General features: G+C 41.8%; 1 protein-coding gene across 4 annotated transcripts in view; it reads left to right on the top strand.

The window, feature by feature from the left end:
* The first annotated feature begins 276 nt into the window (after positions 1-276).
* Positions 277-27,474, top strand: part of Fam149a (family with sequence similarity 149 member A) — a 45,464-nt gene continuing 18,266 nt past the window's right edge. Inside the window, exons 1-7 of one of the 4 annotated variants that reach the window (XM_041632557.1) lie at positions 19,022-19,118; positions 21,169-21,250; positions 21,666-21,773; positions 22,011-22,149; positions 23,368-23,510; positions 24,648-24,773; positions 25,950-26,120. In XM_041632557.1, the coding sequence (XP_041488491.1) occupies positions 21,228-21,250; positions 21,666-21,773; positions 22,011-22,149; positions 23,368-23,510; positions 24,648-24,773; positions 25,950-26,120 (710 nt within the window). In that variant the 5' untranslated portion in view covers positions 19,022-19,118; positions 21,169-21,227. Of the gene's footprint in view, positions 861-18,727; positions 19,119-21,168; positions 21,251-21,665; positions 21,774-22,010; positions 22,150-23,367; positions 23,511-24,647; positions 24,774-25,949; positions 26,121-27,474 lie in introns of those variants that run through there. The other 3 variants (XM_041632556.1, XM_041632558.1, XM_041632559.1) reach the window with 3 other exon arrangements.

Here is a 27,474-nt window from a genome sequence, read left to right on the forward strand (position 1 = left end):
TGACTCTCGTGTCTTGGTCGCCATCGTTCACAGCTTCAGCAATCTGTGGATCCACTGAGGAGGATCTGTCAGACACCCGAGGAGCTAAACAGGTGCCTGTCGTGGAGAAAGAAGCCTCAAGGGCACTGTGTACCAGGACCCCAGGACCCTGCTCTTCCCCAGGGTTGCCTGGTCCAGATCGCTGCAGGTGGTGGTGGATGGAGCCCTGCAGCCCAGCGTCTGGTGTCTTTGACCTTCCGGTGGTGGCAGCAACGGTGGCCTCTCCAGGACCAAGGCATGAAGGTCGCTGTGTTGGACCTGGGGTCTCTCTTTGGCAAGATTTTCAAGACCTCGGCATCCTCTGAGCCCCCCAGCCACCCTGGAGGCTTCACCGTCACAGGATCAGTGGTCTCTGACTCCCGCGGAGCAGCGACTTTGACTCTGCTCCCATCTCTGCCTGCAGACATTACGGCCTCACGGGAGCCCTCCACACCTCTGCACTCTGCCTTGCATCCCAGGAGCTCCGCAGTCACCTGCAGGGTGGAAGCAGTAGGGTGCCCGGGGTCTCTGCCTGGCAGCCCAGGAGCATCCAGAGCGCTATTCCTAGGCCGTGGTAGTGGCTCTGCGGGCTCCATGGCATCAGTGGCTTTGCCCAGCCCAGGCACTGTCTGGGCGACCCTGCCCTCTGTTACCGTCCCTGTGGGCAGAAATAACAGTGCAACCTCCAGTCCAAGGACCCCTCGTCAGCTGATGGGTCCCGGAGAACGAGAGCCCAGTGCGTGGATGGCCCAAGGACCTGTCCCCAAAACACTGTTTTTCACCCTGCCGGACATTGGGGAGGAGTGGGCCTCCGACAGCGACTCCCAGGAAGATCCAGAAGGGTGAGTCGCAGTCTGTCCATTCTCTTGATCCCCACCCTCTGCCTGCTACACATCTCTTCCCAGGTTCATTTCCTCCCATTCCAGACTTTCTGGTCTTTTCCATCACACTACAAGAAACTTTTCCATAACATTCTCGGAGTAAACTTCTGTTAACGTGAGGAGGAAAAAAAGGGAGGGAGAGGACTGTATGCCAGGTCTCTGCTACAGAAGCGTTGAAATCTAGACTATGAGTTTTCATGAGTTCTAGCACCGGTCCTTGTGACAGGGCTTTCTTCTAGCACCCGTCGTTGCGACAGGAGCTGCTCAGGTGACCCACTGTACGCCATAGCAGCAATGGATGGATTTAGGAAACTGCCAAACAGTGCTTACATAGTGTCTAAGGATCAGCCAATGTTTTTCTGATCCCAAGTGACATCTAGTTAATTTACATATGCATCGCATCATCCCTCACAAAGGAGACCTGTGATGTTTAGGATTAAGTCTCCCTGAGGTCTAGAGTTCCCTCTTGGGGCCCTGAGTTACTACAGAAACATGGGCTGACTTCACCATAAATGGGAATTGGAGGCTACTTTCCTCAGCAAATGCGCGCGCGCGCACACACACACACACACACACACACAAATGTCCCTTTTAAAATCAAAAGCACAAAGAACACATCATTCTGACAAAAAATCTAGACTCTAGAATTACAGTGGATTCTTTTTTTTTTTTTGTGAGAAGAGCATATTGCTGTTTTTAAGTGCTTACAATTACTATTTTTTTTTTTGTCGTTTTGAATGCTTATAAAAGAAAAGTAAAATCCCAGATCCCAGCAGCTCCTTTTCAGACAGGTTTCGGCATGAAGAGTTGGGTGGCATAGCTCAAGGTATTTGCCATCGTCACCTAACAAGGTCCCTACTAAATCAAGACTGATTCTAATTCCTTCACAGTATAAATAGGTACAGTTTCACAAAAGTGCCTGACATCCTGGTCATTGCCTAAACCAGGAATTGTGCCATGGTAAGTTAAATTAAGTCATTCATTTGAAATACTATGTTACAAAATTTGTTTGCCAACCAATCCCCACCCCGAAGGAAAAACAGTTGCACTTGGAAAGCTGCTCCAATTACCTAAGGAATTAAGCCTTTGTTATTAGCAACTGGTCCTTAACAGTCATACAATTAATGTTTCATGAGCAAACCGACCTACGCAGTTACCTTAAACTCGAGGCTTGGTGCTTTTAGCAAACAGACACTGAAACAGGCAGAAAAGCCGGGAAAGGAAGTGTCTTTCACCCTGATTCATGCACATATTAGTTCATATTTGTATTTTCCGAAACCTTTACAATAACCGTTGTTTTCAATAATTGTGCATTGGTGTGATTTGCAGAAGTTAATCTGATTAGCAAATGCGTTAAATTTTACTGAAAGAGAAGAAATTGAGTTCTAGCTGCTTCCAGAAATAAAATGCATTGGAGGTGTGGTTTTTTGTTTTTGTTTTTTTTTTCAAAAATCTTCCTGATGATACACTTACACTTTATAGCTGAAGCCAAAAGTCTTTACAGGCAGTGGATAAACCTAAGCCTCTAATTTTCTCTGTAGATATAAAATTCCTTTGTTCTTTCTACTGCTCTAAATTCTTTTCTCAGTAAAAGGCAAAAATGAAGAGGAACGGGCTGATGCATCATGCATTTTTCCTTTACATCATTTGTAACATGGAAGAAGTAACCATTATCAGAAAATGAATGGAGATTATCTCCTGTCAGTAGATAGTTGCTGCTGTTGGTCTGCTTGATTCATATTAAAAGTGAATGCTTAGTTTTCAAAAGTCAAAGGACATGGCAAGAGAGACTCGGTTAATGTGGAAATAGGAGGAGGAAAGCATCGAGAAGAGAGAACCGTGACAACACAGAAAGAATGGAATCCTATTCCCGAGGCCCACAGATCCAACTTTAAACCACGGCGCTCAGTTATAGAAGAAAATCTGAAGTCATGGCTTAACTCGGTAACGAGAGAGAATCACACAGAAAGAAAGTGGGAATGTCAGAGAGCAGAGAGACAAAGGAGGTTGATGATAGATGGGTAGACAGGCAGGTAGATATATAGATGATAAATACACAATCGGCTGATAAGTAGAAAGGGCTACATTTGAGTCATGGTGGAGGAACCTGAGCTTTCTTTGTCCTCATGTCCCATACCCCTGGGTATGTGTTCCAAAACTTTTGATGTTGGCCTTCACCTCCCTCTCCATTTTTTCGCTACACCGCATCCCACTTGCCCCATTTCCCACTCGCCCTTTCCTGCCTCATTTTGCACGGCTGGTTCCCTGTAAAGGTCTTACTGATTCATTCTGCAGAAGAAAGAATTCCTAGCAATTTATGTAAAAGGTATATTAGCATCTAACACCAAAAAGGAAGTGTGTCTCCTATCCTGGGATAATCCTCTGAATTCTAGAAAAATATACAGACTGTTAGTCATTGCCCACCCTTTGTACAGAAATTGTCCGTTCCCCCCCCACATACACAATGCTGTGACTGAGGTACATTCTATATTCTTTATTAGAATAGCACCATGATGCGAATGGCAACACGTGTTCCCCAAAGGCATAAATTTTAAAATAAAAATGCATTAAATGGATGAGTAAAAATATTGTCTTCCTCCTAGCGTCCACTCTCATGAATTCTCAATCTCAAAGAACCCAGACGCAATTTTATTGTCCTCCTATAACAGTGATCGTTCTTGGGCCTTTTTGTTTTGTTGTCTGGGTATTTTCTCAGAGTAAGTTCCTGGGACTTGTTGTTCCCGCAGGGATGACTCATGAGCTCGGCCTACAGACGTTAAGTGGCTATTACATTCTATTAGAGTCATATGACCAAGCCTTTCATTAAAACCTTTCATTAAAAGTCAGAATCCTAGGCTGGAGAAATAGGTAAGCTGGTAAAGTGTTTGTCATGCAAATTCATGCACCCGGATTCTATCCCCATAAAATAAGTTATGCACATAAAATAAGTTAGGGGTGGTGGCACGTGATTGTGATTCCAACATGATGGGGGTGGACACAGGCAAATAACTGGGCGTTGTTATCAACCAGACTAGTTATATCAGTTACATCAACTATATCCACACCAATGAGAGACCCTGTCTCCAAAACAAGATGGACAGGGACAAATAGTCTTTGGCCTACACACACACACACACACACACACACACACACACACACTTGCACATACACACATGTACATACATGTATGCATCCAAATACATGAATGCACAAACTTACATAATTTTTCAACATATAACTTTGTTAAGCATAAAACAATTTTCTTTTTACTGCTAAGGCAGTTACTGGCTTCAATTTTAAACTGTTTTCCTTATTATTTTATCCAAAATTGTAAAACTGTGGTTGTGCTAGTGGTTAGTCTCCTGCTATATCTTGAAAAAGCAAGTTTAGGTATTTTCCTATGTAATAGTCTGCTAGTCTGCACATACAGCACACATATATAGCAACATCCACATGATATAGAACTGGGATCCTTTCAAGTTGCATAGTAGCAACAATTCACCCAAACTGGTACAAGATTTTAGTGCACATATTGGAGTCCAATTGAGATTGATTGATTCAAATCCGTTTTTTTAAAGGAGCCCCAACAATATTAAGAGCTCCTCAGCTCACTCAATTCACTTTCCCTTCCATTGATTTGGAAATAATGATCTCCAAAGATATTGTAGTGATTAAAGGAGGCAATGTATGATATAGAAGTCCCTAGTCTGGTGTCAGCTTTCACAGGGGAAGTTCCCTGTGCCTGTGGAACCGTTGGACTTGCACACATGTATGGATAATGGATATCGCCGGTACTTCTGAAAATTATTCTCATCTTCCCACTTTTCGTTCATCCCAGTCTCTGGTCTCTGTTGGTTTTTCTCTCCAACTCGTCTTTCACTCCTAACACCCCTGGCATAGACACACTCCACAACTATTTTTTCAGAATGTTCAGTATTCTGCATGTATCATTTATCACACACAGTTTCCTTTGTACAGAGTAGAGGTTTTTTTTTTTTGCTACAATCTTCAGTGAAAGTTACTATATTAATTTCCAAACATGAACTTTCAACCTGTAGATTACAAATACCTGATTTTCAGGAAGTTAGACTTTAATTGTTAGAGTACAAAAGAAGAGATGAATTTCCAAGAACACAGAGCCAAGGCAAGAGGGGTGCGCATAAATAAACCTACAGGACAACGAAGGCATCAGGGACCTGAAATTATAGTTTATTTTTTTTTAAAAAAAATTAAAATTGGACATACATTTATTCAGGATTTGGGAGAATATTTTAGAAGACTAAAGTTGTGAGACAAAGCACAGGGGTGCAGAATAACATGCCATGCGGGGAGATGACATTACTAGGAGCCAGCTTTTGTGAGGCGCTTAGAGAGAAAGCAAGGAATTTCTTGGCTACCAGGTTGTGTTCAGTTAACATGGGAAGAGTGACTGAGTGTGCTCATGCAGAGAAGCGGCACCAGCGAGACCCATGGTATCAGTGTCTGGAGATACAGAAGGGAAGACCTTTCAAAAGACCACAAAGGGGTCAGGGAGATACCTCAGTGTGTAAGTACACTCATCGCGCAAGACTGAGGAGCTGAGAAGTTCGTATCCTCGGACCCGTGTAGAAAAGCCAGGACCGGACCAGAGACAGAAGGATGGCAGGGACTTGCTGGCAGCTGGCTTTGCCCCAGGTTCAATGAGAGACTCTGTAGCTAAAGAGGAGGTTTTCTAAATTGTTCAGAATACAGAGAAAGAAATTTCTGACACTTTATGCTTTGCTCCGAGCTGAGACTGTTAACTAACAGACATATCCTATCCATTTTTATTATCCATTCTGAGCCCTCAGTGGCAGGTTCTCTCATAAGTCAGAGCTTACATAAATAATTTCAACCAAAGAAGGTCTTTGACTGAAAACTTACACGTAGGTGGTTTCGTGCATTGTTACAAATATACAGTCTGTCCCCTGGGAGAGACTCTTGCTTAAAACTAGTGACTAATGGCGATTCTTGTCGAGAGTCTCCTAGGAAGCCACCATGTCACAATGAGGTCATTGGCTTCATTCCCCATGAAGGGGTTTTCTCATGGCTTAAATTTAATTTGCATTTGAAGTTCAGATGCTGCTAAAGGGTGGAAACAAACTATGTTGTCCTGATCATGCTTGCCTTTGTCTAATCTGGAGTCAGGATCTAATATGTGACACGGGGCCAGGAGATTCATGGACATGAGGAAACCCATGCCATGTGATGTCCTCAGACATCACTGGATTGACTGGCACATCATTTATTGTCCTTCACCTGTACAAGCTCACAAAAGCCAATCACATTAGAGGTGTCTTTCCCCTTGCTTCTGTGGCTTAGGAGTCGCTGGAGATAGGCTTGGGCTGTATCTATTTTGTGAAGCTATTCAGAACAGCAGTAGCAACAATGAAAGCAAAAACAACATACAAAAACACATATGCAGACACTCATATACACAGTTACACACATGTAAACGCATATACATGTAAACACATAATTATAATCACACACAAATATACACACACTAAAACATATGCAAACACATACACATGCAAACAAATGCACACAAATACATGTACACATACTCACATACATTCAAACACAGGCACGTGCAAACATATGGACACACACACAAACATACACATTCATACATACACACAAATGTTTTAGATTCTCAAAATTCTTTACACGTTTGAGGACGTTAACTCTTGCACCCCTGCACTTAATCTTGCCGAATTTTCTGTCAACTGTGCTAACCAATCCAGATCAAGCTCAGGGACCTTCACCAGACTCTGTCTGACCTCCTGGCGGGCACCATGTCTACACCTGCCCTGCCTACTTAGGGAAATAAATAGCTATACCTGATTTCTTTTTTTTCCCCTTTCAGTAAATGCTTATTTAATGCCTTCATGTAAGTGTGAAATTTTCTGATAAAATGCCAGTAGCAGAAAGACTCCATGAAGGAGTTTAAAACACAGGACTGTTGATAAAGAAACTGTAAGATGAATTCAGAATGGGAGGTACTTACTTCACAAGACAACTGGCTGCTCTTGGCAGTTCTTACAATGCTTGGGTGCCTTCCAGGCATGCATGCCCTTCTGGAGAAGACACTGAAGAAGTAACAATAAAGACCTGCTATATTCTTATATATAAAGGGTTCCTGGACCAGTAAAATGACTCAGTCTGTAGGGTACCTCATTACTGCCAACTCTGACAACTTGACATCAATCCCCAGAACAGCAAGTTGTCTTCTGACTTCCCACACCCCTACCCCAACAAATAAATACAAAAATGCACAAATAAATATGTAAATATGAATAGTTTTTTTAAGTTTAAAGAATTCATTCACTGAATTCTGTAAACATCATATTTTCCATAATGTGATAGCCTGCTCTCGAGTTCCCTGTAAGATTGAATAATGATGACATTACAAAATTCTAACTGTGGAATTTCTGCTTTCCTGCATACTTTGGGTGGCAATGCCTTTTGGAATTTGGACTTTCGCTTTTAATAATCCTATTCCAACAGTTTGCACAAAGCAAAACTCCTTCACTGTTGTCCCCTTTTTTTTCTTAGTTCATATTAAGCATTAATGTTAATATGAACTTGGGGTAACTGAGGAAAGCTCAATCCGTACAACCAATTAGGATAACTTTATCCGCCTCCCTTTCTCATAGCTTCTCAGCTCCATCTTACTTACTAGTTAGATAGATAGATAGATAGATAGATAGATAGATAGATAGACAAATGATTGATAGATGATAGATAGATGACAGATAGATAGATAGATAGATGATAGACAGATATAGATAGATGATTGATAAATGATAGATAGATAGATAGATGATAGATAGGTAGACAGATATAGATAGACAGATGATTGATAAATGATAGATAGATAGATAGATAGATGATAGATAGGTAGACAGATATAGACAGGTGATTGATAAATGATGATAGATAGATGATAGATAGATAGAGAGACAAATGATTGATAGATGATAGATAGATGACAGATAGATAGATAGACAGATATAGATAAATGATTGATAAATGATAAATAGATAGATAGATAGATGATAGATAGGTAGACATAGATAGACAGATGATTGATAGATAGATAGATAGATGATAGATAGATTGATAGATAGATAGATAGATAGATAGATAGATAGATGATAGGTAGACAGATATAGACAGGTGATTGATAAATGATGATAGATGATAGATAGATAGATAGATAGATAGATAGATAGATAGATAGATAATAGACAGACAGACAGAATTAATCCAATGCATAGCTCCTCTGCAATGTAGGGGTGGGATGGTTACTTTTATATGTCTTGACTGTGTTAACATGTTTAATTCCAAAACCATCTTAAATACTATAGCATCATTGAAACAAAGGACTTTTTAAAAAAAAAAACTGTTGAGATTACTGAAAATATGTGCAACTCAAGAAGTTACCAACATTTAAACTAACAGCCAAAATGTAACATGGGTTGAAGATGAGATTAGCCACTCGGAAGTGACACCACTGGAGGACAGGGATCAAGTTTTCAGCAGCTTCTAACACTGTTTGTCTACATTTCAACACCATATGAAGACTCCAAGAGCAAGTGTTAGCATAACTGCTTCACCTAAGTCCTTATCTCCATGGGAATATAAGGGCCTGTTAGTCAAAAGGAAAGATAATTTATTCCCTTCCATAAGTCGTGGATAAAGTTAATTCTCCTTTTTGGGGAGGGGGTTTCCACCTTACAGCTGATTTTGACATTTAGAACTGTGATTTGATTTACTCATGGGTAAGGAGAAATTAATTTCACTCTGCAGCAGTCATTTTGGGAATTTCTGTCTTTGAAAAGATACCACTAAACATTATAAAACAAAGCAAAATCAGAATCTCCTGTGGAAAACCTTAGCACCCACTGCTACTGTCTTCACACTTTGATCTTTATTGTGGTAAAGAGCTGGTGCTTGTTTTATGGAAATGCAGCTGCTGTGTTCCAGAGCTTATTTGCTCACAGAAGAAACTGACTTCAATTTCTTCTCTATTGTTTATCGTATCTCATGTTGGCAACGTACTGGGCACACTTTGAGTCTAGCAGTGTTGGTGCGTATGTGCTACAAACACACACTGAATCCAGATATTTGCAATCCTCAGTGAAAGTGTTTGAGGTTGCCCCACAGTGACCGTGAAGCAGGAGGCAACTTGACTTTCCTTGTAATAATTGATGAGTTATTCTTGCATTAAATCGCTAGAAAAGACTAAGTCATTTGGTGAGGATTCTTTTGGAAGATGAATGGGCTTTCACATCACATGCTGAACCAGATTTTCTACAAAGTCTACCTCCGTTCTGCTTCCAGCCATCGTAGACCAGCTTGTTTCAGACCAGCTATCAGCGATGAGCAGCTGCTAAAGCTCAGAAACTTTAATGCCTACTCAAGAGTTAAGGTGCGCTCGGAATCAGCCAGCTCGCCTGGTTCTGAAATCAAGTTTCAGCTCTCCGATCTTGATTGGATTAAGGAGACCTGAAGTGGCCGGGCTCCCAGCTCAGTCTGCTTTGAAAAGCAAATGTAATAATCTCCTATGAGTTCAGTACTGTTTACAAAGGACACCACTTACATATAAGGAAGAAGAAATGTTTGTGTGTGGATGAAATGATGATATGTACAATCACTCTAAGTACAAGAGAGCTAGTGTGGATTTTAGAATATCAGCAGGTTAGGCTTTCATGATGTCTCTTCACAGCAATAGTAAGCCTAATTAAAGCACCACCCCTTTCTATGTTAATTTCTTAAACATATATTCTCCATATGAGAAAAAATATACAATTTTTTTCCTGAATCTAACTTATTTTGATTAATAGTTTCATTTAGTTTTCTGCAGAAAAATTTATTCCTCTGAATCACTGACCAACACCCTACTGTTTATATATACATGTATATAATAAATACATTTATTTATTATTATATGCATGTATGTGTGCACATAATTATATGCAGAAACGTATGCATATATGCATCGTATGCATATATATAAACTTTTCTTTATGCACTCATCAACAATACTATTTTCAATGGCTCAGTGTCCATTGGGTAACTTTTAAGATTTAAAAGAAATTTGATTGCTTATGTTATATACACCCATCCATACTCAAGGCAATTTCAACTGGATTATAATTATAAGCAAGAAAAAGTATATTATGAATCTTCCAGAACAGCAGTTCTCAACCTTTCACGGGGATTGCATATCAGATATCCTGTATATCAGATATTTACACTACAATTCATAGCAGCAGTAAAATTATAATTATGAAGTAGTAACGACAATAATTTTATAGTGTTGGTGCTGGGAATCAAACTCTGGTTTCTGAAAGTGCTCTAAACTGCTAAGCCTTCTCTTCAGTCGTTCCATTATGCTACATTTTGATTTTTTAAAAAATCCATTAAATATATCCTGCCTATGTCTGAAAATCAAGTATCATCAGTGGTAGGAAAAAATTTTTTTTGCAAACCCAGGAAGTGTAATGGCACATGCCTCTGAGACTAGTTTTGGGAGGCAGATGCTAGGATATCATGGTTTGTGGCCAATCTAGGAAACATAAATGAGTAAAATTTAGTAAAGTCTGAGTTTTTTTGTGGTGTGTATTGCTTTTGAGACAGGATTTCAGTGTGTTTCCCAGACTGGCCTCAAGCCCCCCCCCTCCCACCCAAGTGCTAGTATTGGAGGCATGTGTGTGCAAGCTTCTGGTTTTTTGCAAAATTTGCTTTTCTTTTGTGTTCTGTTACGAAGATAAAAAAAAAATCTCAAATTATTTTACAATACTTGGTCACTTTGAATTCCAGCTTTTCCTTCTTGTAATAGTTGTTGTAGATTTGCTCAAACTTTTACGAATCATGAATATTTATGGGCTTATATAAGAGGAAAAATACAACCCCAGTGAACTCCTCAAAGCTATTAATAAGCGATTCCACGGATCCTTTTTCTGCTTGGCATTTAAAGTCCTCCTTTCTCAGCCACTGTGTTCTGTGCTGGCGAGACACAGTAAGGCGGGGTCGTAAGAAGTTTTGAGCGTCAGAGTCACCGCTAATTAATCTTTAAGTTGGCTTTGCAGCTGTGTGGGATCAGGGTCCATGTGCTGCTGTTGAGGGGTTTGGATAATGTGTGCTTCCCTCTTGTTCACTCGTTTCTAGTGTGCGTATTGGTAATGATTAATCAGGTATCTTTATTACTTTCCTGTTGATAAAACTTCATGACCAAATCACCTCATAAAAGAAAGCATTTAATTTGAGGCTTCTGTTTTGAGAAGGTCAGAATTCATGATGGCATCAGGGACAACTGGGGGCTCACATCTTGATCCCCAAGTAGGAGATGGGTAGTGGTAGGGAATGGCACAAATCTTTTGAACCCTTAAAGTCTGACTCCAGTAACACTCCTGCTCCTACACGGCCACCCTCGTGTCATTCCCAAACAACCACACCAACTGGGGTCCCAAATATTCGAACTTGGGGCCTACAGGGACTTTCTTATTCCAACCACTACAATGTGTAGTATCTTGCATTGTTCCAAGACTTCTTTCAAGTTGGGGATACTCTGAAAGCTGATATATATATATATATATATATATATATATATATATATATATATATACACATATACATATATATGTTTTTCGAGACAGGGTTTCTCTGTTACTTTGGTGCCTATCCTGGAACCAGCTCTTGTAGACCAGGTTGGCCTCAAACTCACAGAGATCCACCTGCCTCTGCCTCCTGAGTGCTGGGATTAAAGGCATGCACCACCACCGCCCAGCTGGGTGGTATATTTTTAAATTGCAATAAATACACGTATCAAAATATCATCTTAACCATTTTTAAATATAATTAGGTAGTTGGCTAGATGGTGGTTGTGTGACCACCATCACTAACATCCATCTCCACATCCCCCTCCCTTCCTCACCCCCTCTCCTCCCTCTCCCCTGGAAGCACCATTCTGCTTTCTTTCTCTGCCTCACAGATGTAGAACTATGTGCCACTTTTTTCTTTCATGTCTTACTTAGTTTACTTAGCATCATGCTTTTTCAACTTTAGTTTACATTTTTTGTGTTCACTGTGTGTGCTAAACAGAACATAATGGATTCATGTGAAGCAGGAGCTTGGTGGTGGGGGCAGATGACCTCTGTCATGTGTCACGACAAGGTTTGCACCCAAGTGTTTGATGTCCTGAGACACTATGGATGGTAGACACACCCCAACCTCTCAGTTGAAACAAAGAAAGCTGTGGCCCTTATTTTCCATTTCCAACCTCCTTAAGCATTTGGTGGTTGTCAGCTAGAAAAAAAGCGTTAAGTAAAGTCATATTTGAAATGTTTCCAGGCCTGACTTGGTCTAAGTGCTGTCTGTGCAGTGGAGGAAGAGTGGACTCTCACTTCTCATGAGGCAGGAAGCAAACACCAAGAGCCCAGTCACCCCTGGAGTCTTGTAAACTTAAGTTCTCCTTTCGGCTTTGCTCAGCTAAGGGCCCCACAGCAAGAAGAGGAACTTCTGTGTTCTCTCAAGTGTACTTTTTCTGAGCCCGGTGTATTCCATACTTATCCTGGCCAGATGCAGTATCCAACAGTTTTGTTCCGTGGCTGGGAAGGGCCTTCTGCAGCTTGTGTTCCCACCCAAAGGCAGAGTGGGTTTTACTTAGAGAGATGGTCACCAATTGTATCAGGAAGCCTGGCTGAGTATGTCATATGCTAGAGCAAGGGTTCGTGTGCCTGGCTTGGAGTGACAGGTTGTGGGCCTCGTTTTCTTCTGTAATAGGAAAACTCAGCCAGATCCTCTTCAACATCTGTAATCAGAAGTCTAGGGACTGGCAAGATGGCTCAGTAGGTGAGGCTGCTTGCTGTCACTCCTGAAAACCCAAGTTAGACTCCTGGGACTCAGACGGTGGAAGAAGAGAACCAACTTATGCAAGTCATCTTTTGACCTCTTCATGTGTGTGCACTGGAATGCTGTGCGCGTGTGCGCGCTCGCGCGCGCGCGTGCACACACACACACACACACACACACAATCAGCAAACAAAATACAGTAATTAACTAATACATACTGAGGGGTGAGAACAGGCCAACAGTGACACAGTTCCTGGGCTGAGTCCTTCGAGGAGTAGGGTGTGGCTGTGAATTGACATAAGAACTATCAAACACACGAATAGGAACCATGGTTCCCACAGTCTCAGCTGGGTCCACGGAGGGCAGGACCCCTGAGATTTGGTGAGAAACCCAAATTCTCACCCTGTAACTGCTGAAGTGGAAAGAGTAAGGCAAGGTCCAATGACTCCTATTCTGACCAATGCTCAGGGGATACAGGTGCAAGTCAACACTGAGGCCTACAGAGCTCAGCTGTGATCTGTGGGAGCAGAAGTCAGTGGGCACATCGGATTCTGTATGTAGATTCTTAGGCTAACTGTAATGTCTATGTTATTTCAATTTACAGGTTTTTGGAAGTAGTTTTGTTCTTGTTATTTTAAGAAGGGCTTGAAGCTAAACGATTGCAGTGGTATTTCATTTGTATTTTAATAAGTTAGGCTTGTGTGAAGATCAGAGAGTAAAACAGCCCCACTGATCAGCCTTACAGACTAGGCAATGGTAACACACATCTTGAATCCTAGTTGCTACACTAGTTGCCATAGAAACCGGGCAGTGCATGCCTTTAATCCCAGTCCTAGAGAGGATTATAAAACAGGAGGAAACAGTTCTCAGTCACAGTCCCATTCTGAGATTCCTGGAGGCAAGATCGCCATTTCAGACTGAGGTCAAGATAAGAGTCAGTGGCTGACTGCTTTGCTTTTTGGATCTTCAGGCTGAACCCCAATTTCTCTCTCTGAGCTTTTATTAATCATGCATTAAACGACAGAGTTTGAAATGCTTATATGGTAATGGTTATAAGTATGAATAAAAGTACAGAGTGAGACTCTTTATGCCCTATAAAGATGTTCCACAGAGTTATATTGAGGCCAGACAAGGCAGACCAGTATGAGGAATAGGTTTCCAAGAAACAGTCAAAGTGTTAGGGACAGCTCCTGCTCCCACGGTTAGGAGTTTCACAAGTACACCAAGCTACACAACTGGCATGCACACACACACACACAACCACACACACACACACACACACACACACAAATCTATCTATCTATCTATCTATCTATCTATCTATCTATCTATCTATCTATCTATGCAGAGACAGAGAGAGACAGAGACAGAGACAGAGAGAAAGAGAGAGAGCCTAGGTCAGTCCCATACAGGCTCCCTGGTTGTTGATTCAGACTTTGTGAGTTCCTATGAGCCAGGTTAGTTGTTTCTGTGGGTTTTCTTATTATGCCCTTGACCCCTCTGGCTCCTAAAATCCTTCCTCCCTCTCTTCAGCAAGATTCTCTGAGCTTGGCCTAACGTTTGGCTGTGGGTCTGCATATGATTCCATCAGTTGCTAGATGAAGATTCTCTGATGACAATTGGGGTAGTCACCAATCTGATCACAGGGGCTGACCAATTCAGGTTATGTATCCACTATTGCTAACAGTCTCAGCTCTTGTCATCCTTGTAGATTCATGGGAGTTTCCCTTGCATCAGGGATCTACCTGATTCCTAAATTCCACCCTATCAAGACATCTTTCATTATTCTCCCTTCATTCTCCTTTCAACCCGATTCCTCATGTTCCCATCCCCACCTGCCCCCAGTGTACCCAGGAGGTCTCTTCCATTTTCCTTTCCCAGGGAAATCCATGCATTTCCTTTTTGGGTCCTTTTTGTTACCTAGTCCCTCTGGAGCTATGGATTGTAGCCTCCTTATTCTTTACTTTACAGCTAATATCCACTTATGAGTGAGTACATGCCATGTTTGTCTCCTGGATCCGAGTTACCTCACTCAGGATGATTTTTTTCTAGTTCCATCATTTGCCCACAGATGTGATAATGTCATAGTTTTTAACAGATGAGTAATACTCCATTGTGTAAATGGATCACATTTTCTTCTGAGATACCATCTTAGACCTGTTAGAATGACTAAGATTAAAAACACTGGTGACAACTTACGTTGGAGAGGATGTGGAGTAAGGGGAGCACTCATCCATTGCTGGTGGGAGTGCAAACTTGTACAGCCACTTTGGAAATCAGTATAGCAGTTCCTCAGAAAACTGGGAATCAACCTACCTTAAGACCCAGCTGTACACTCTTGGCTATGTACTCAAAGGATGCTCAATCATATCACAAGGACACTTGCTCAGGTGTGTTCATAGCAGCTTTATTCATAATAGTCAGAACCTGGAAACAATCTAGATGTCCTTCAGCTGAAGAATGGATAGAGACAAATCTCTATAAAGTAAATATCTGAGCTCAGAATGTGTCAGTTTGGATAACACTGATAGCTCTTGGCAATTGCAAAACGTTACTGGCCTTGTTTTTCTCTTCTGTATAGGAGAGAAGCGTCACTCGGAATAGTTTTGAAACTTAGAAGTAGAATACTTAGTGACCCATAGTAGATTCTAATACTAGGACATTTCCTGCCTGCTGTGTTTGTCAGATAATTGTCTCAGAAAGGGTGATTCCTGATCTAAACAGGATTCTCCATCTATTCTGGGATGAAAATCTCGTGAATCCCAAATCTCGAAGAAACAAAACAAACAAAAACTCAAAAGACAAAACAATAAAACACGTAGTTTTATGTTCAGTGCAAGGATTATAATGACAAAAAAGGGACATGGCGCCATCTACTGGCTTTCTTCTAGTGTAGGATGACAATGTTTTCATACCAGTGTCTTGGATAACCAGCAATGAATAAGGAAGGTTAATGTATGTAAATGAAGACCGTTCCTTCATTTTTCCTGTTGCCCAGACCCAAATAATCACAAAAAAAACTATATTATTCACAACACTGCTTGGTCAACAGCTCAGGTGTCTTCCTAGCTAGCTCTTATATCTTAAATTAAGCCATTTCTACTATTTTATATTTTACCATGAGGCTCCTGGTTTGTTACCTCTTGCTTCTTGGGCGGCTACATGGCATCTCCCCATGTCCACCTACTTTCCTCCTCTATCTCTGCTTGGATTTCCTGCCTTGCTATATTCTGCCCTGCCATAGATCAAAGTAGCTTTTTTATTAACCATTGGTAACAAAATATATTTACATCATACAGAGGGATTTCGACATCAAGTGTAAGTGTTTTTAAGTATATTCAAATTTTACAATGGTTCCTAAAAGAATGCTCTGTTTTTAGAATCTGTTACTATAGTACATTTGTCACAGAGGCAATCACCATGATGTTGCTATTAACTGGGCTCATTTTTTTCTGATTTCACTAGATTTTTAGGTGTCAGTGTTCTCCAGAATAATAGAATGAGTTGGAAGCACACATGTATATGTGCACATTTGTGTACACATGCATGCATGTGTGTAGCTGTGTGTATAAATGAGTATTCATTTATAAATGTGTTTCCACTTCTTCTCTTCTGGAAAGTGGTGGACGGTCTAGAATCTAGACTCCAGAATCTCCAGATCCATTGAATGATAAGATTTTGTCACTTTATTACTTAAGCAGGCGGTGTTGCTCTAGATTTTGAAATTGGAATAAAGATAGAAGTGAATGAAATGTCATAGATAGAAATAGATGAAAATGGAACTATTTGCGTGTTGAGCAGAATTCACAGGAAATAGAAGACAGGGCAATATATATATATATATATATATATATGAATTATTAAGAAGCCCGGGTTTAGGCATGGGCTAGATGATTATTGTCTCAGTTCAGATCCTTGCTCCTCCAGGGTTTGGCTTGTGAAGACCTCAGAAACAGCTATCTCACAGTCAACAGTTATTCCAAGTTCATCCCACTGTACACACTGTTCTGTGTAGAAGGCTGCTGGCTCCTTTTATAACGGGTGCTTTCAGGGCCAGAGCCATGGTTTAGCAGCAACGGTAGGCTCTGCCATTCATTCCATGTGCCAGTTAAAGTCAGTAATGGTGAAAGTAAAGATGAGTTATGGTGGAAAAAATACAGAGAGAAATTTTATTCAGTGTGAACCCATTGGGAGGGGAAACCAATAAAGGGGTCCAATGAGCCCACATCCATCTTCCGGATGCTAGCCTGAATTTCATACTTTAAACAGAAGTTGAGCAAGGACCAAGACTGAATAATTAAGCAACCTTGGTCTAGATGCAGACTCAATGATCCCTGTTTCAGCCCAGAACCTGCTCTTCGGTCCTCCCAGACAGGTATTTAGAAATAAGAACTTCCCATAGAAGTATGAGTGACCTCATGTGGAGCAGAAAACAATCTTGACAGCATATCTGAATTCTATAGGTTGCGAACATGGGAAAATACAATGAATATTGTTTACCTCCATCCATTTTCTTCCCCAACTCTTCCCATACACCTTCTCCTCACTCACTCACAAATTCATGGCCTCTATTTTTAAAAAAATGATTGTTATATATGCATATAAATGTATGAATAAGTAATCCTAAGTATATAAGTAAAGCCTGTTCAGTCCATATAATGTTACTTATGTGTCTGTGAGTTCAGGGCTGAGCACTTGGGATTGGAGAATGGATTTTTCCCTCTTCCCTGGGGAAGGCTGCTTCTCCCACTCTCTCCATTGTTTAGTTGCCTGTTTCTTTGAGGATATCAGCAGTGGCTATGCTAGTGCAAAAGGGGGCGGGGCTTCTCATGGGCCTCTACCTTAGAGTATTCAGTTTGATTTTTTTGTCGTTGGAGATTGCCCTCAGGGTCTTTTACATATCAGATAAGCAGTTTACCACTGAGTTGCACACTTAGAACCATTATTTCATTCCAGTAAATTAGCTGTGTATTGGTATTCAAAAGTAGATATCTGGGCTGGGTGGTGGTAGAACATGCCTTTAATCCTAGCACTCAGGAGGCAGAGGCAGGCAGATTTCTGTGATCTGTGAGTCTGAGGCCAGCCTGGTCTGCAAGAGGTAGTTACAGGACAGGCTCCAAAGCTACACAGAAAACCTGTCTTAAAAAAAAAAAACAACAAAAAAAAGAGTATATATATATATATATACACACACACACGCACACACACACACGTATACACATACACACAAACACACACACATGTGAATGAGATAGCTCACGTTTATAATCTTATTGGTCACTCAGGAGTCTGAAGCAACAGGTCTACTAACTACAGTTGGGGGCTAGCTCTGGCTACACAGTGAGTTTCCCAACCAACTGGGGCTACAAAGAGTGAGAGCTCATTTCAAATCATGCAAGAAAACAAACCGTGCATTAAAACCTAATGAGTCAACCAGCAAGGATGCTCTTTGGTTTACAGTAAAATGACTGGTTTGCGTGACTTTAAGCATCTATTTTGCAGAAAGAGAGACAGCACAGGAAAAGATGCTAATCTTGCGTGTCATCAGACCCAAAGCTCCAACTAATTGAATAATTAATCGATCACGCATTTACGAGATCTGGGCCTTGGTTATTTTAAACCTCTCTTGCCTTCTCACTTGAAACCTTGCTTCTTGTCGATGCGGGGAGGAGGGATGTGAAAATCTCTTACAGTTCTTTGCCTTTCTCTTCGGAATCTATATGCTCTTTCGGAGAAGCTAGGCTGGAAGCACCACGGCTTGGGAAATCCAGATTTTAAAGAGGACTATGGGGTTGGCCCGGGGAGGCCACCAAAACTCTCGTCCCTGTCTAAAGAAATCTGTGATCTACCAAAGCAGTGGCCAGCTTTTCAGGAGGCCCTGGCCAGAGAGGGCGGGAAGGGGCGGGGAGTGTTGGCCACGATTCTGCCCACTCCAGTCTGAGCCGAGGCGAGGGGCCAGAGAGATCCGAGGGTCGGGAGACCTCGCTGTGGCATCCAGCCTCCGCTGGACCTGAGAGTCCGAAGCAGAAAGCCGTGCCTGGAGCCCCGCGAGCCGCCGCGCCGATGGGCCCCGCTGGTCGGGCAGGGAGTGCCGCTGGCTGCATCTCAGCGGGCTCGTGGGTCCCGGGCGCGCCGCGGCGGCAGGAGCAGCGTTAGCAGGGCTCGGGGCGCAGGGCTGGGCGGGCGCGGAGCTGAGGCCCCGGGATCGCGGGGACATGTGGCGGCCCTCGCCCCGCGTGGGGCCGGTGCGGGGAGCCACCGCACCGTGGTGCCCAGGCCTCGAGGCTCCGGGCCCGGCTTGTGGGACACAGAGCAGAATCTGGGGCTCATTGTGATTGGGTAAGTTCGCCATTCCAGTCGGATGCAATGAGTTTTAGATCATGGCTTCTTTTTTTCCTGAGAAGTGCGTGGTGTTTTCCTCGGCCAGCAAAGGCGAAATCCACCCGGTCTGTGCGTTCTTTCCGCCATTCATTCATGAGATTGTGCCGTGCTGACATCAGCAGGCCTTCCCAAATGACGTTACTTCTTTGCTTCTCCAAGAAGCAGTTAGGGTTGCTTCTTGGGCTTGGGGGGGGGGGGGGGGGGGGGACGACCACCCTTTCGTGTGTTTGTTACAGAATCTAAAATCAGACCCTTGTTGGCTTTAATTAGTGGGGTGGAGCGCTTGCTTAGCATGCATGAGGCCTTGTGCTCAACACTCAGCCCCGCATTAAAAAAAATAACAACACTGAAAACTTCACTATACTACATTTTGATGCAGAGATTGTACTTACACTCATTTCAAACACTCCTCTCAAACGGTGTTTTGAACACTGTGAGAACTGTTAACATTTGAATTTCCACAGGACAGTTCCACCCAATTTTGCAAGTTATCAAAAATCAACCTTAAAAAATTAATAAAAACAGAGGAAGTCAAATCTCTGGATGAAGTACTGAAGAGCTAGCTAGCTATTCAGCCCTAACTTCGATGTGCCCACAAGGTAGTTAGTGCATTGTGGTTCCGTTCAGTCCACCCCGAGGGAGCCCACCTCTCGGTTTCAAATGTAGACACAACAAAACTGTTACTGTCTCTAAAACACAAGCTTCAGGAAAGAACTAACGTAAGATTATCAAATGTCTATATATTAGATAGCATAACAGACATTGCACCTGATGTAGGTTTTAAAATAGTTACAGCTTAGGATATGTCCCGTAAGTTTGCATGTTTTGTTTTTGTTTTTGTTTTTTTTTTTTTTTTTTTGCAGGCTGAGTAGACTAAGAGGAGTTAGCAGTTTACTGGGGAGTAAGCTGTTTAAACTATGCTTGGAATGACAGATCAGCGTTTGGCTAGAGAGAAACATAATAATAACATAATGTAAGAAACAAAGACCCTTTGTGACTGTGTTTGGAATTCATGTTAGGACCTTATGCTCTCTGAAAGCGTTCATGTTAGCCGCCCTGCGGTGAGGTCACTTCCATCTTCTCCACAGCTTTGGAGTCAAGGCTTCTAGGGAGGATGGCTGCTGTGTTGTCAGTTTACAGAAGTGGGTGTTGAGTTCAAGTGTCAGCGGCGGGTCCACTATGAAGACGGTGTCAGGAAAGACTAACATTAAAGTCACCCACGACACCAAAGTTTTAAAGTTTCTGGATGGAGTGTTAGCTCACATCTAAATTACACTCCTTAAGGCTCCAAATACATCTACTTGACGCAATATTGGTTGATCTTGGAATAGCTAGTTTGTAAGAATTTCTATGATTACCTAAGAGTTGAATCACAATGTGAGTGATTTTAAAGATGATTTAGAAAGAGCTGAACAGGGCCAATAAAAAGTGGCTTATTGGTGTAAGAGCTGGATGGCATGACTCAGTGGCAGAGCACCTGCCTCATAGAGAGAGTCTCTGGGTTCAAGTCCAGCAGCACCAGAAAAAAGAAAAGTGTAAAACCTTGCACTGTGCTATGTCCTTTTCTCTGTTCCCCTTTAACATCTTTGCCTGAAAATTATTTAACTGTACCTATGAGACATAAGTAGAAGAATGGAAAAATAACACAATTCTGTTAATCATTGCTGTACAAAAAAAAAAATCAGTGGAAGGTACATGACCTTGACTAACCTCTGCAGACAGTGTTAATTTTTACGAGAACCCCCTTTGTGATAGAGGACGATAAGTGTGTAGGGAAAGGCAGGGTGTTTTCCATGTATATTAAAAATATAAATGTTAAAAGGTAGGTACCATTTTTAATTAGAAGCAAAGGCAGCTTTTGTTTCTAAAGCACACTGAGTGTTGTCTTTCTCTCAAACTCTGAAAGCTGGAGTCTGCTTCCTCCATCTTCAGGAAATATGTGTTTTATTTCTATGGAAATTCATGATTCCTGCTAATAAGCAAAAATGGTTCCCTGTTACCCATGCAGGTGATGTTTTGATGAGGAGAAAACAAATATTCCGGGAGGTTCATTGAGAAGGCCTTTTAATGATTAACACGAACTGTACCAGGTCGGTTTAATAGTTTACCTAGATTTTTAGATGTTCTAATTTTCCATTCAACTTTAACATTTCAGAAGCCTTTAAAACGCAGAATACATACCAGTCAACAACACAGCTCATACTCCACTTGCCAAGCCCTAGGCACTGGAAAAGAACAGTATCAGAAGTACGGCCAACTATTCAGGCAACTTTGTGTTTTCTGACTTCGCTGCAAACAGTTGTTAACTATGTTTTCAGATCACTTAAATATTTATGTAGGTTATTGGCAACTTTGATTCTAAGGAAAAATTAAAATAAGGAGTTCCTAGGCCTCAGCGGCAAGGGGAGAGGGCTGACTCGACAACAGGGGCATTGTAAGTCAATGAAGGGCACATGTCACCACGTTGGAGCCTGGTCCGACTTTTTTGGCTTCCTTTCTTTCCAGAAGGGGGCTATCAGAAGGACTCAGGAAGCACAGCTCCACAAAGAGCAAAGATCCTCTACCCACAAATTTTACCAGAAACGTGCAGAAAGCCATTGACAAATATGCCAGGTAAGAAGTAATCATGTTAAATGCTGCTGGTGTTCCAGGCAAAAACATGCATAATAAATATGGGGGAGGGCGTTGACAGTACGGATACATTACCAAGTGATTGTTAAACCATGTTGCTGTGAACGTGGCAAATACATTTACGAGAACAGAGAGGAAATGAGCCTAGAGAAGTCAAGCCCATGCCGAATGTCCGCTCTTCCCAGCTCATGTGTCTGTCATCTGTGCTCCTTCCTGCAGTGAGTCCCCCTCATCCTTTTCATCCAGTGGGAGCCGCACGCCCACGGAGGCCCACAGTTCATGGCCTGGCTCTTCCACACAGAGTTCCACCACTGGACTGTCCACAGAGAGGAGCTCAGTTTCTTCCTGGAGAGATGATGTATGTCTTTTTATAATTTCAATAACCTGTGGGGATGGTTTATGGGGGAATAACCTTCTAGTAATTTATTTATTTGTGTGTGTGTGTTGGGGGTGGTTTGGTGGATATACACTCAACTGTGATGCCCATTCAGAGGTCAGAGGTCAACTTTGAATATCTTCTTCTATCATTCTCTGCGTTTTTCCCCCTTAGACAGGGTCTTTCACCAAACCTGGAATTAGCCCAGGGATCAGCTTCTCTCTACCCTGCCCCTGGCCTGAAATTACAGGTACAGGCTCCCACACCCAGCTTTCACCAGCGTGCTAAGGATCCAAACCAGGTCCTCACTTTACACGATGAGCTACCTCCCCAGGCCTAAGAATTCCTTTTCTAGGTTCAAAAAGAACCTATTTACAGTTATCTCATCAGTATTAAGTATATCATACATATTACATATATGTACATTTATACTGTTTATGTGAAAGTATCAAGATGTCAAAATATAGAGAAAAATAAATTTTCTGATTAGCTCATAGTCCATTGTCTTAGCTGTTGTTTATTTTTTTCCCTATGCTACAACCCTGCCTGCCATTGTACTTGTGGCTAGAAACTTGAGACAAAGCCTTGACAGCTAACACAAGTAAGAGAAGGTTTGGGAAAGCAAAGACTATGACATATCTCCATGGTTACAAAGACCCTGACACCCCACACGTACCCTCCACCCAGTCAGGTATTTCACGTTTGCCTTCTAACCTGGAATAAGCCATCAACCTTAACTTACTTTGGGTATTTTGTGACTGTGGGATTCTCAGATAGGTGAGTTAGTCAGCTACTGTTCTGGTTTTTCTAAGATTTGCAGAATCCTTAGTCTCCTTTGTCCTTCCCTCAACCCCATCCCTCGGGAGGATGGCTATGTAAAGATGTGTATCTGTATCTATGAGGACTCTTAAATGACTCTCATAACTGATAACTTTATTTAACAGTTAATGAATGAGACTCTTAATATAGGATGTCATTGATCAAAAAAGTAAACACTGGTATATCAATCTATCTTGCTACAGAGTTCACAATTTTACCTTGATTTACTCCTTCTTATCCAGTGGTCTTCAATTTATAAGTGTCGATTATGAAGCCCATGTTCTGTGACTTTTAGTGTGGTATTGGTGTGATGAGATCAAACCCTTCAGGGTACTGTGGTCACAAACTAATGGGGTATTTGAATATATGCTTCTGTTTCAGGAATTTGACAAAGTCAATGCTCAGAAAGTCCAGCAGCTGTTTTGGGAGGTTGAGGAAATGCTATTTGAAGGGAAAGTGAGCCCCCAGACCCAGAATCTTCTGGCCGAATGCAGCGAGTGGGCAAGGAGATCCCTTCATCTCAGGTACAGAGATGACCACAAACAGCTGCTGGGATGGGGGTTTGATCAGCACACAATTGATTTCCGTGTATTCAGCCAACATAGTGTGACTGAGAGCGTTTACCCAATTAGAGTATTTCTCTGGAACACAGTTCTTTCTTGACAAGTCACACCCTTTATAACAGGTCCCATGGAAACCTTGACGTCGGTGGGGTCACATGCCTGTAATTTGTCAGAAGCAAATCCCGGTCATTCTCAGTAAGATGTCATGTCCATGGCAGGTGCAAGAGTCCGAGGAAGGACCCTTTATCTCCCCATTCACTCTGTGTGAGTGGCAGCCATCTGTCATCACTGAGCCCATGAGCGCAGGGGAGGGGAGGTGGGTGGTCGTAGTGATCCTCCAGAGACCGGGTGATCATTTGCTGAGAAACGGGCTAGACGGTCCTATTCTTGCTCTATTTTCTTCATATCAGGGGGACATTTATTAAGATTTTTTTTATAAACAAGATGGAAAAATGTAGATTTGTTGGAGCAGAAGCATTGCTTTCTTCCACCACTTTTGCAAGTTAGGAGGAAATTCGTTTTAGTGTTCTCTAGCTCTGAGCTGAGGAGAATAAAATTAGAATACTAACATGACTTTTCTGATTAGCTTGTCAAGGGAATTTTAAAAAATTGTCTTAGCTAGGTGTGGCAATGCATGCCTATACTCCTGGTGTTTAGGAGGCTGACAGAGGCGTTGTGAGTTGAAAGCCAGCCAGGGATACATATAAGCCATGCGTATAGGTTTATGTCTTTTTATCCACTGGACCACTGTAGCAAGTTTCCCTGTGCCCTCTTTGCCCTTGATGCTCAGGGCAGACACACCTGTGAGGTAAATATGATTCCAATTTGCACCTGACCAACGAATAAATGAAATAAGTGGCGAAGGAGCTGGACACCTCTGCTCACAGTCTCTGTCCGGACTCTGAGAGAGCCATCCTCTCCTCTCCAAGCCTGAGCTTTTTCTATGACACCATGGTGGCTCTCTTGCCCTAGTGCATGCTCCACCGCATCCCCTGTGTCTTTCAGAAGCAGTGTTGGATCCTGTTTAGAATTATGAAACATATTTCCTATGTCTGAGAAAAGAAAATTCTCAGCTTCTTAGCTTTTCTTCCCTTGCAGGCTGTTAGGAACGCAACTCATTCCGCCCAGTGATGAAGGTTTTCGACACTTCCAGGGGAGTCTGCCAAGTTCTGCTACCCACGAACCCTTGCCTCCTGTTTCTGACCACATCAGCAGTGTCAGAGAGTAAGTGTGTGTGTGTGTGTGTGTGTGTGTGTGTGTGTGTGTGTATCTTGCATTTATACATACATATCATATTTGTAGCCAGCATGATAGTGCACACATATGATCTGAGAACTTGAGAGGTACAAGCAGAAGGAAAAAGGAATTTTCAGCTATTTTCCAAACTTGAGGCAAACTTGGGACAAGCCTGGGATACATGAGACTCTGTCTCAAAACACTTAACCCCAAAATATTTGTTAACTTTATCGTGGTTCTCCTTCCCATGTAGAACTCATCCACAAGTCTTGTCTTCAACTAATTTGCATGCAGATCTGGAAGAGTTGGGGGACAATGTTTTTCATGAGATGCTTCTGATCCTAGATCTATGTTTGCCTTTAGACGTGTTTGTGTGTGCACACATGCAAAACATACATGGAATAAACACACAAACACAGTGGAGTTAATGTCAGCGTTTGTTTCAAAGACCCTGAAAGGTAACCTCATGCACAATCAAACCCCTTGTTGTGACGGGTTCTAAGCTTCAAAACACCAGGAAAAGTATAAGATTGCATCCTGTTGTCTTTCGGTCACTACCATATTCTGATGACTCCTTTTGATGCCACTGATGCACACGGGAGGCTGTGCTGTAGCATCCCTTTAGAACTGCAAAGAGATGTAGCTACATATAATGGTTTAGGATCTTAAGAGGCCTTTAAATGGTTTTGTCATCTCTGGGGTTAAATGTTTTAGAAGAAAGCTGGATGTGGTGGTAGGTACCCGTAATTCCAGTGCTGGGGAGGTGGAGGCAGGCGAATTCTTAGAGCTCACTGGCCACGCAGCCTATTCTTCTAGGCAAGCTCCAGGCTAATGCCAGAACCCATATCAAGATACACAGTGAACTATCTTGAACTAAGATCCAAGATTATCCTCTGGCTTCCACATTCAAACACACACATGCACAGACACACATACACACACACACAGATACGCACACAGACACACAGACACACACACATCTATTTGCATAGACATGAAAACACATGCACACACAGATTCAGAAAATGGTTTTGTCAAATGTAATATTTGGTGATGTTTCAGAGATTGTATATCTTTGAAGATAACTTACAAGTCTATCACTGTCGTGCAAGTGTTATATCCTTTTGTTCTACAAACTCTCATGTGCAATGTTTTTGCTCCTAGGCTGTGTATCTCTGGCTCTCAGATAGTTCCGGAGCCACTCTCAGCCCCTACCCTGACAGATCCTGTTGGCACAGAGCTGACTGACCCCATGTCATACTCGTCCCTGAAAGAAGAGGTGTACCACATGGATGGAAGCATCGAAGAATATTTTGCTTTTGACAGAAAACAGGAGTAAATTGAATTTTATTTGGCATACTTCATAGTATAATATCAATAGTATCAATTCACCATATGCTTTTAATATTTTGTGCATTTTGTTACTTATGAAAGATTCCTATTCTTTTGAAAGACATATCCAAAGGTTTTGGATCCTGGCAGGGCATGGAAATGTTAGAGCAGGGCATTACTTTCTTCTTGACACTGTGGTAAATGGAAAGCCAGGGTTTTGTCGAGCATGCTAGTGGCTGTGACAGTGGACAAGGCATTGAGCCTCATGCCTTGGGACTCAGGTTCTTTACACTTAGCTTGCTGGGGGATAGAGAGGAAGTTCCATTATTGATGCTAAATAAATATTTTCTTTTAAACAACAGTGACATAGCATAAAAATTTGCCTCATGATTTAAAAGCAATACATTAAAAAGTAACTGGGTAGTGAAGGAAGTCCTAGCAAATATAAGAAGTCACAGTAAGGGTCCTTGCTGACCACCATGGCTGTACAATAGAAACTGATAGGAAAGCCAGAAAATTCATCAAGAGAGAAATTAGATAGATACTCCCGAATTGTCAGTCCATCTCAAGACAAATGGAGATGGGAACACAGAACAGCAAAACTGATGGCCCCCAAGAACAGCAGTTCAAAAAGAGGGTGTCGTAATGCTAAATGCTAATGTTTAGAAATAAGGGGCTGGAGCTGGTGAGAGAGATCATTGGGTAAAGAGTTGGCTGTGCAAATCTAACGAACTGATTTGATCCCTGGATCCTTTAGTAAAAGGAGAGAGTCTACCCGTGTTAAGCTGCCCTCTGATTTCCACAGAGATGCCATGGGACACATGCCCATACATTATAGAGTCAGACAGTAAGAAGACATAGCGATAAAGAGAGACCTTCAGTATGCTAATTTCACACAGGAAAAATAGAAGAAGCCAAACCTCCAGATAGTTAAGAAAATAACAAAGATCGGAGTAGAAATAAAAAAAATCAATTTAAGAGAAAAAGAATAAAATATCAGTGAATTTGTCATTTTCCCACTCTGTTTTGTCTTTCCCAGTTCTATTTACTTTTAATTGACAAATTAAAATTGTGTATTTTAAAAATAATAACAATGGGATGTTTACAAGAAACATGTCATACAGGATAGATGGTGATAGATATATAGAAATAGGTAGATAGGCAAATAGATAGATAATACATAGATAGGTGGATAGATAGATAGAGAAATAGATATCTGATGGGTAGATAGATAATAAATAGACAGATAATAGATAGGTAAATAGATAGATGATAGGTAGATAGATGATAGATTAAAAACACGTAGATAATTACTTCATCTTAACCATGGCTATTCTAGTAATTAGAGTGGTTTTCA

Source organism: Microtus oregoni, unplaced genomic scaffold, assembly GCF_018167655.1.
Source record: "Microtus oregoni isolate MIOR12 unplaced genomic scaffold, Mior012 000041F_ref0000270, whole genome shotgun sequence".
In the NCBI taxonomy this organism is placed as follows: domain Eukaryota; kingdom Metazoa; phylum Chordata; class Mammalia; order Rodentia; family Cricetidae; genus Microtus; species Microtus oregoni.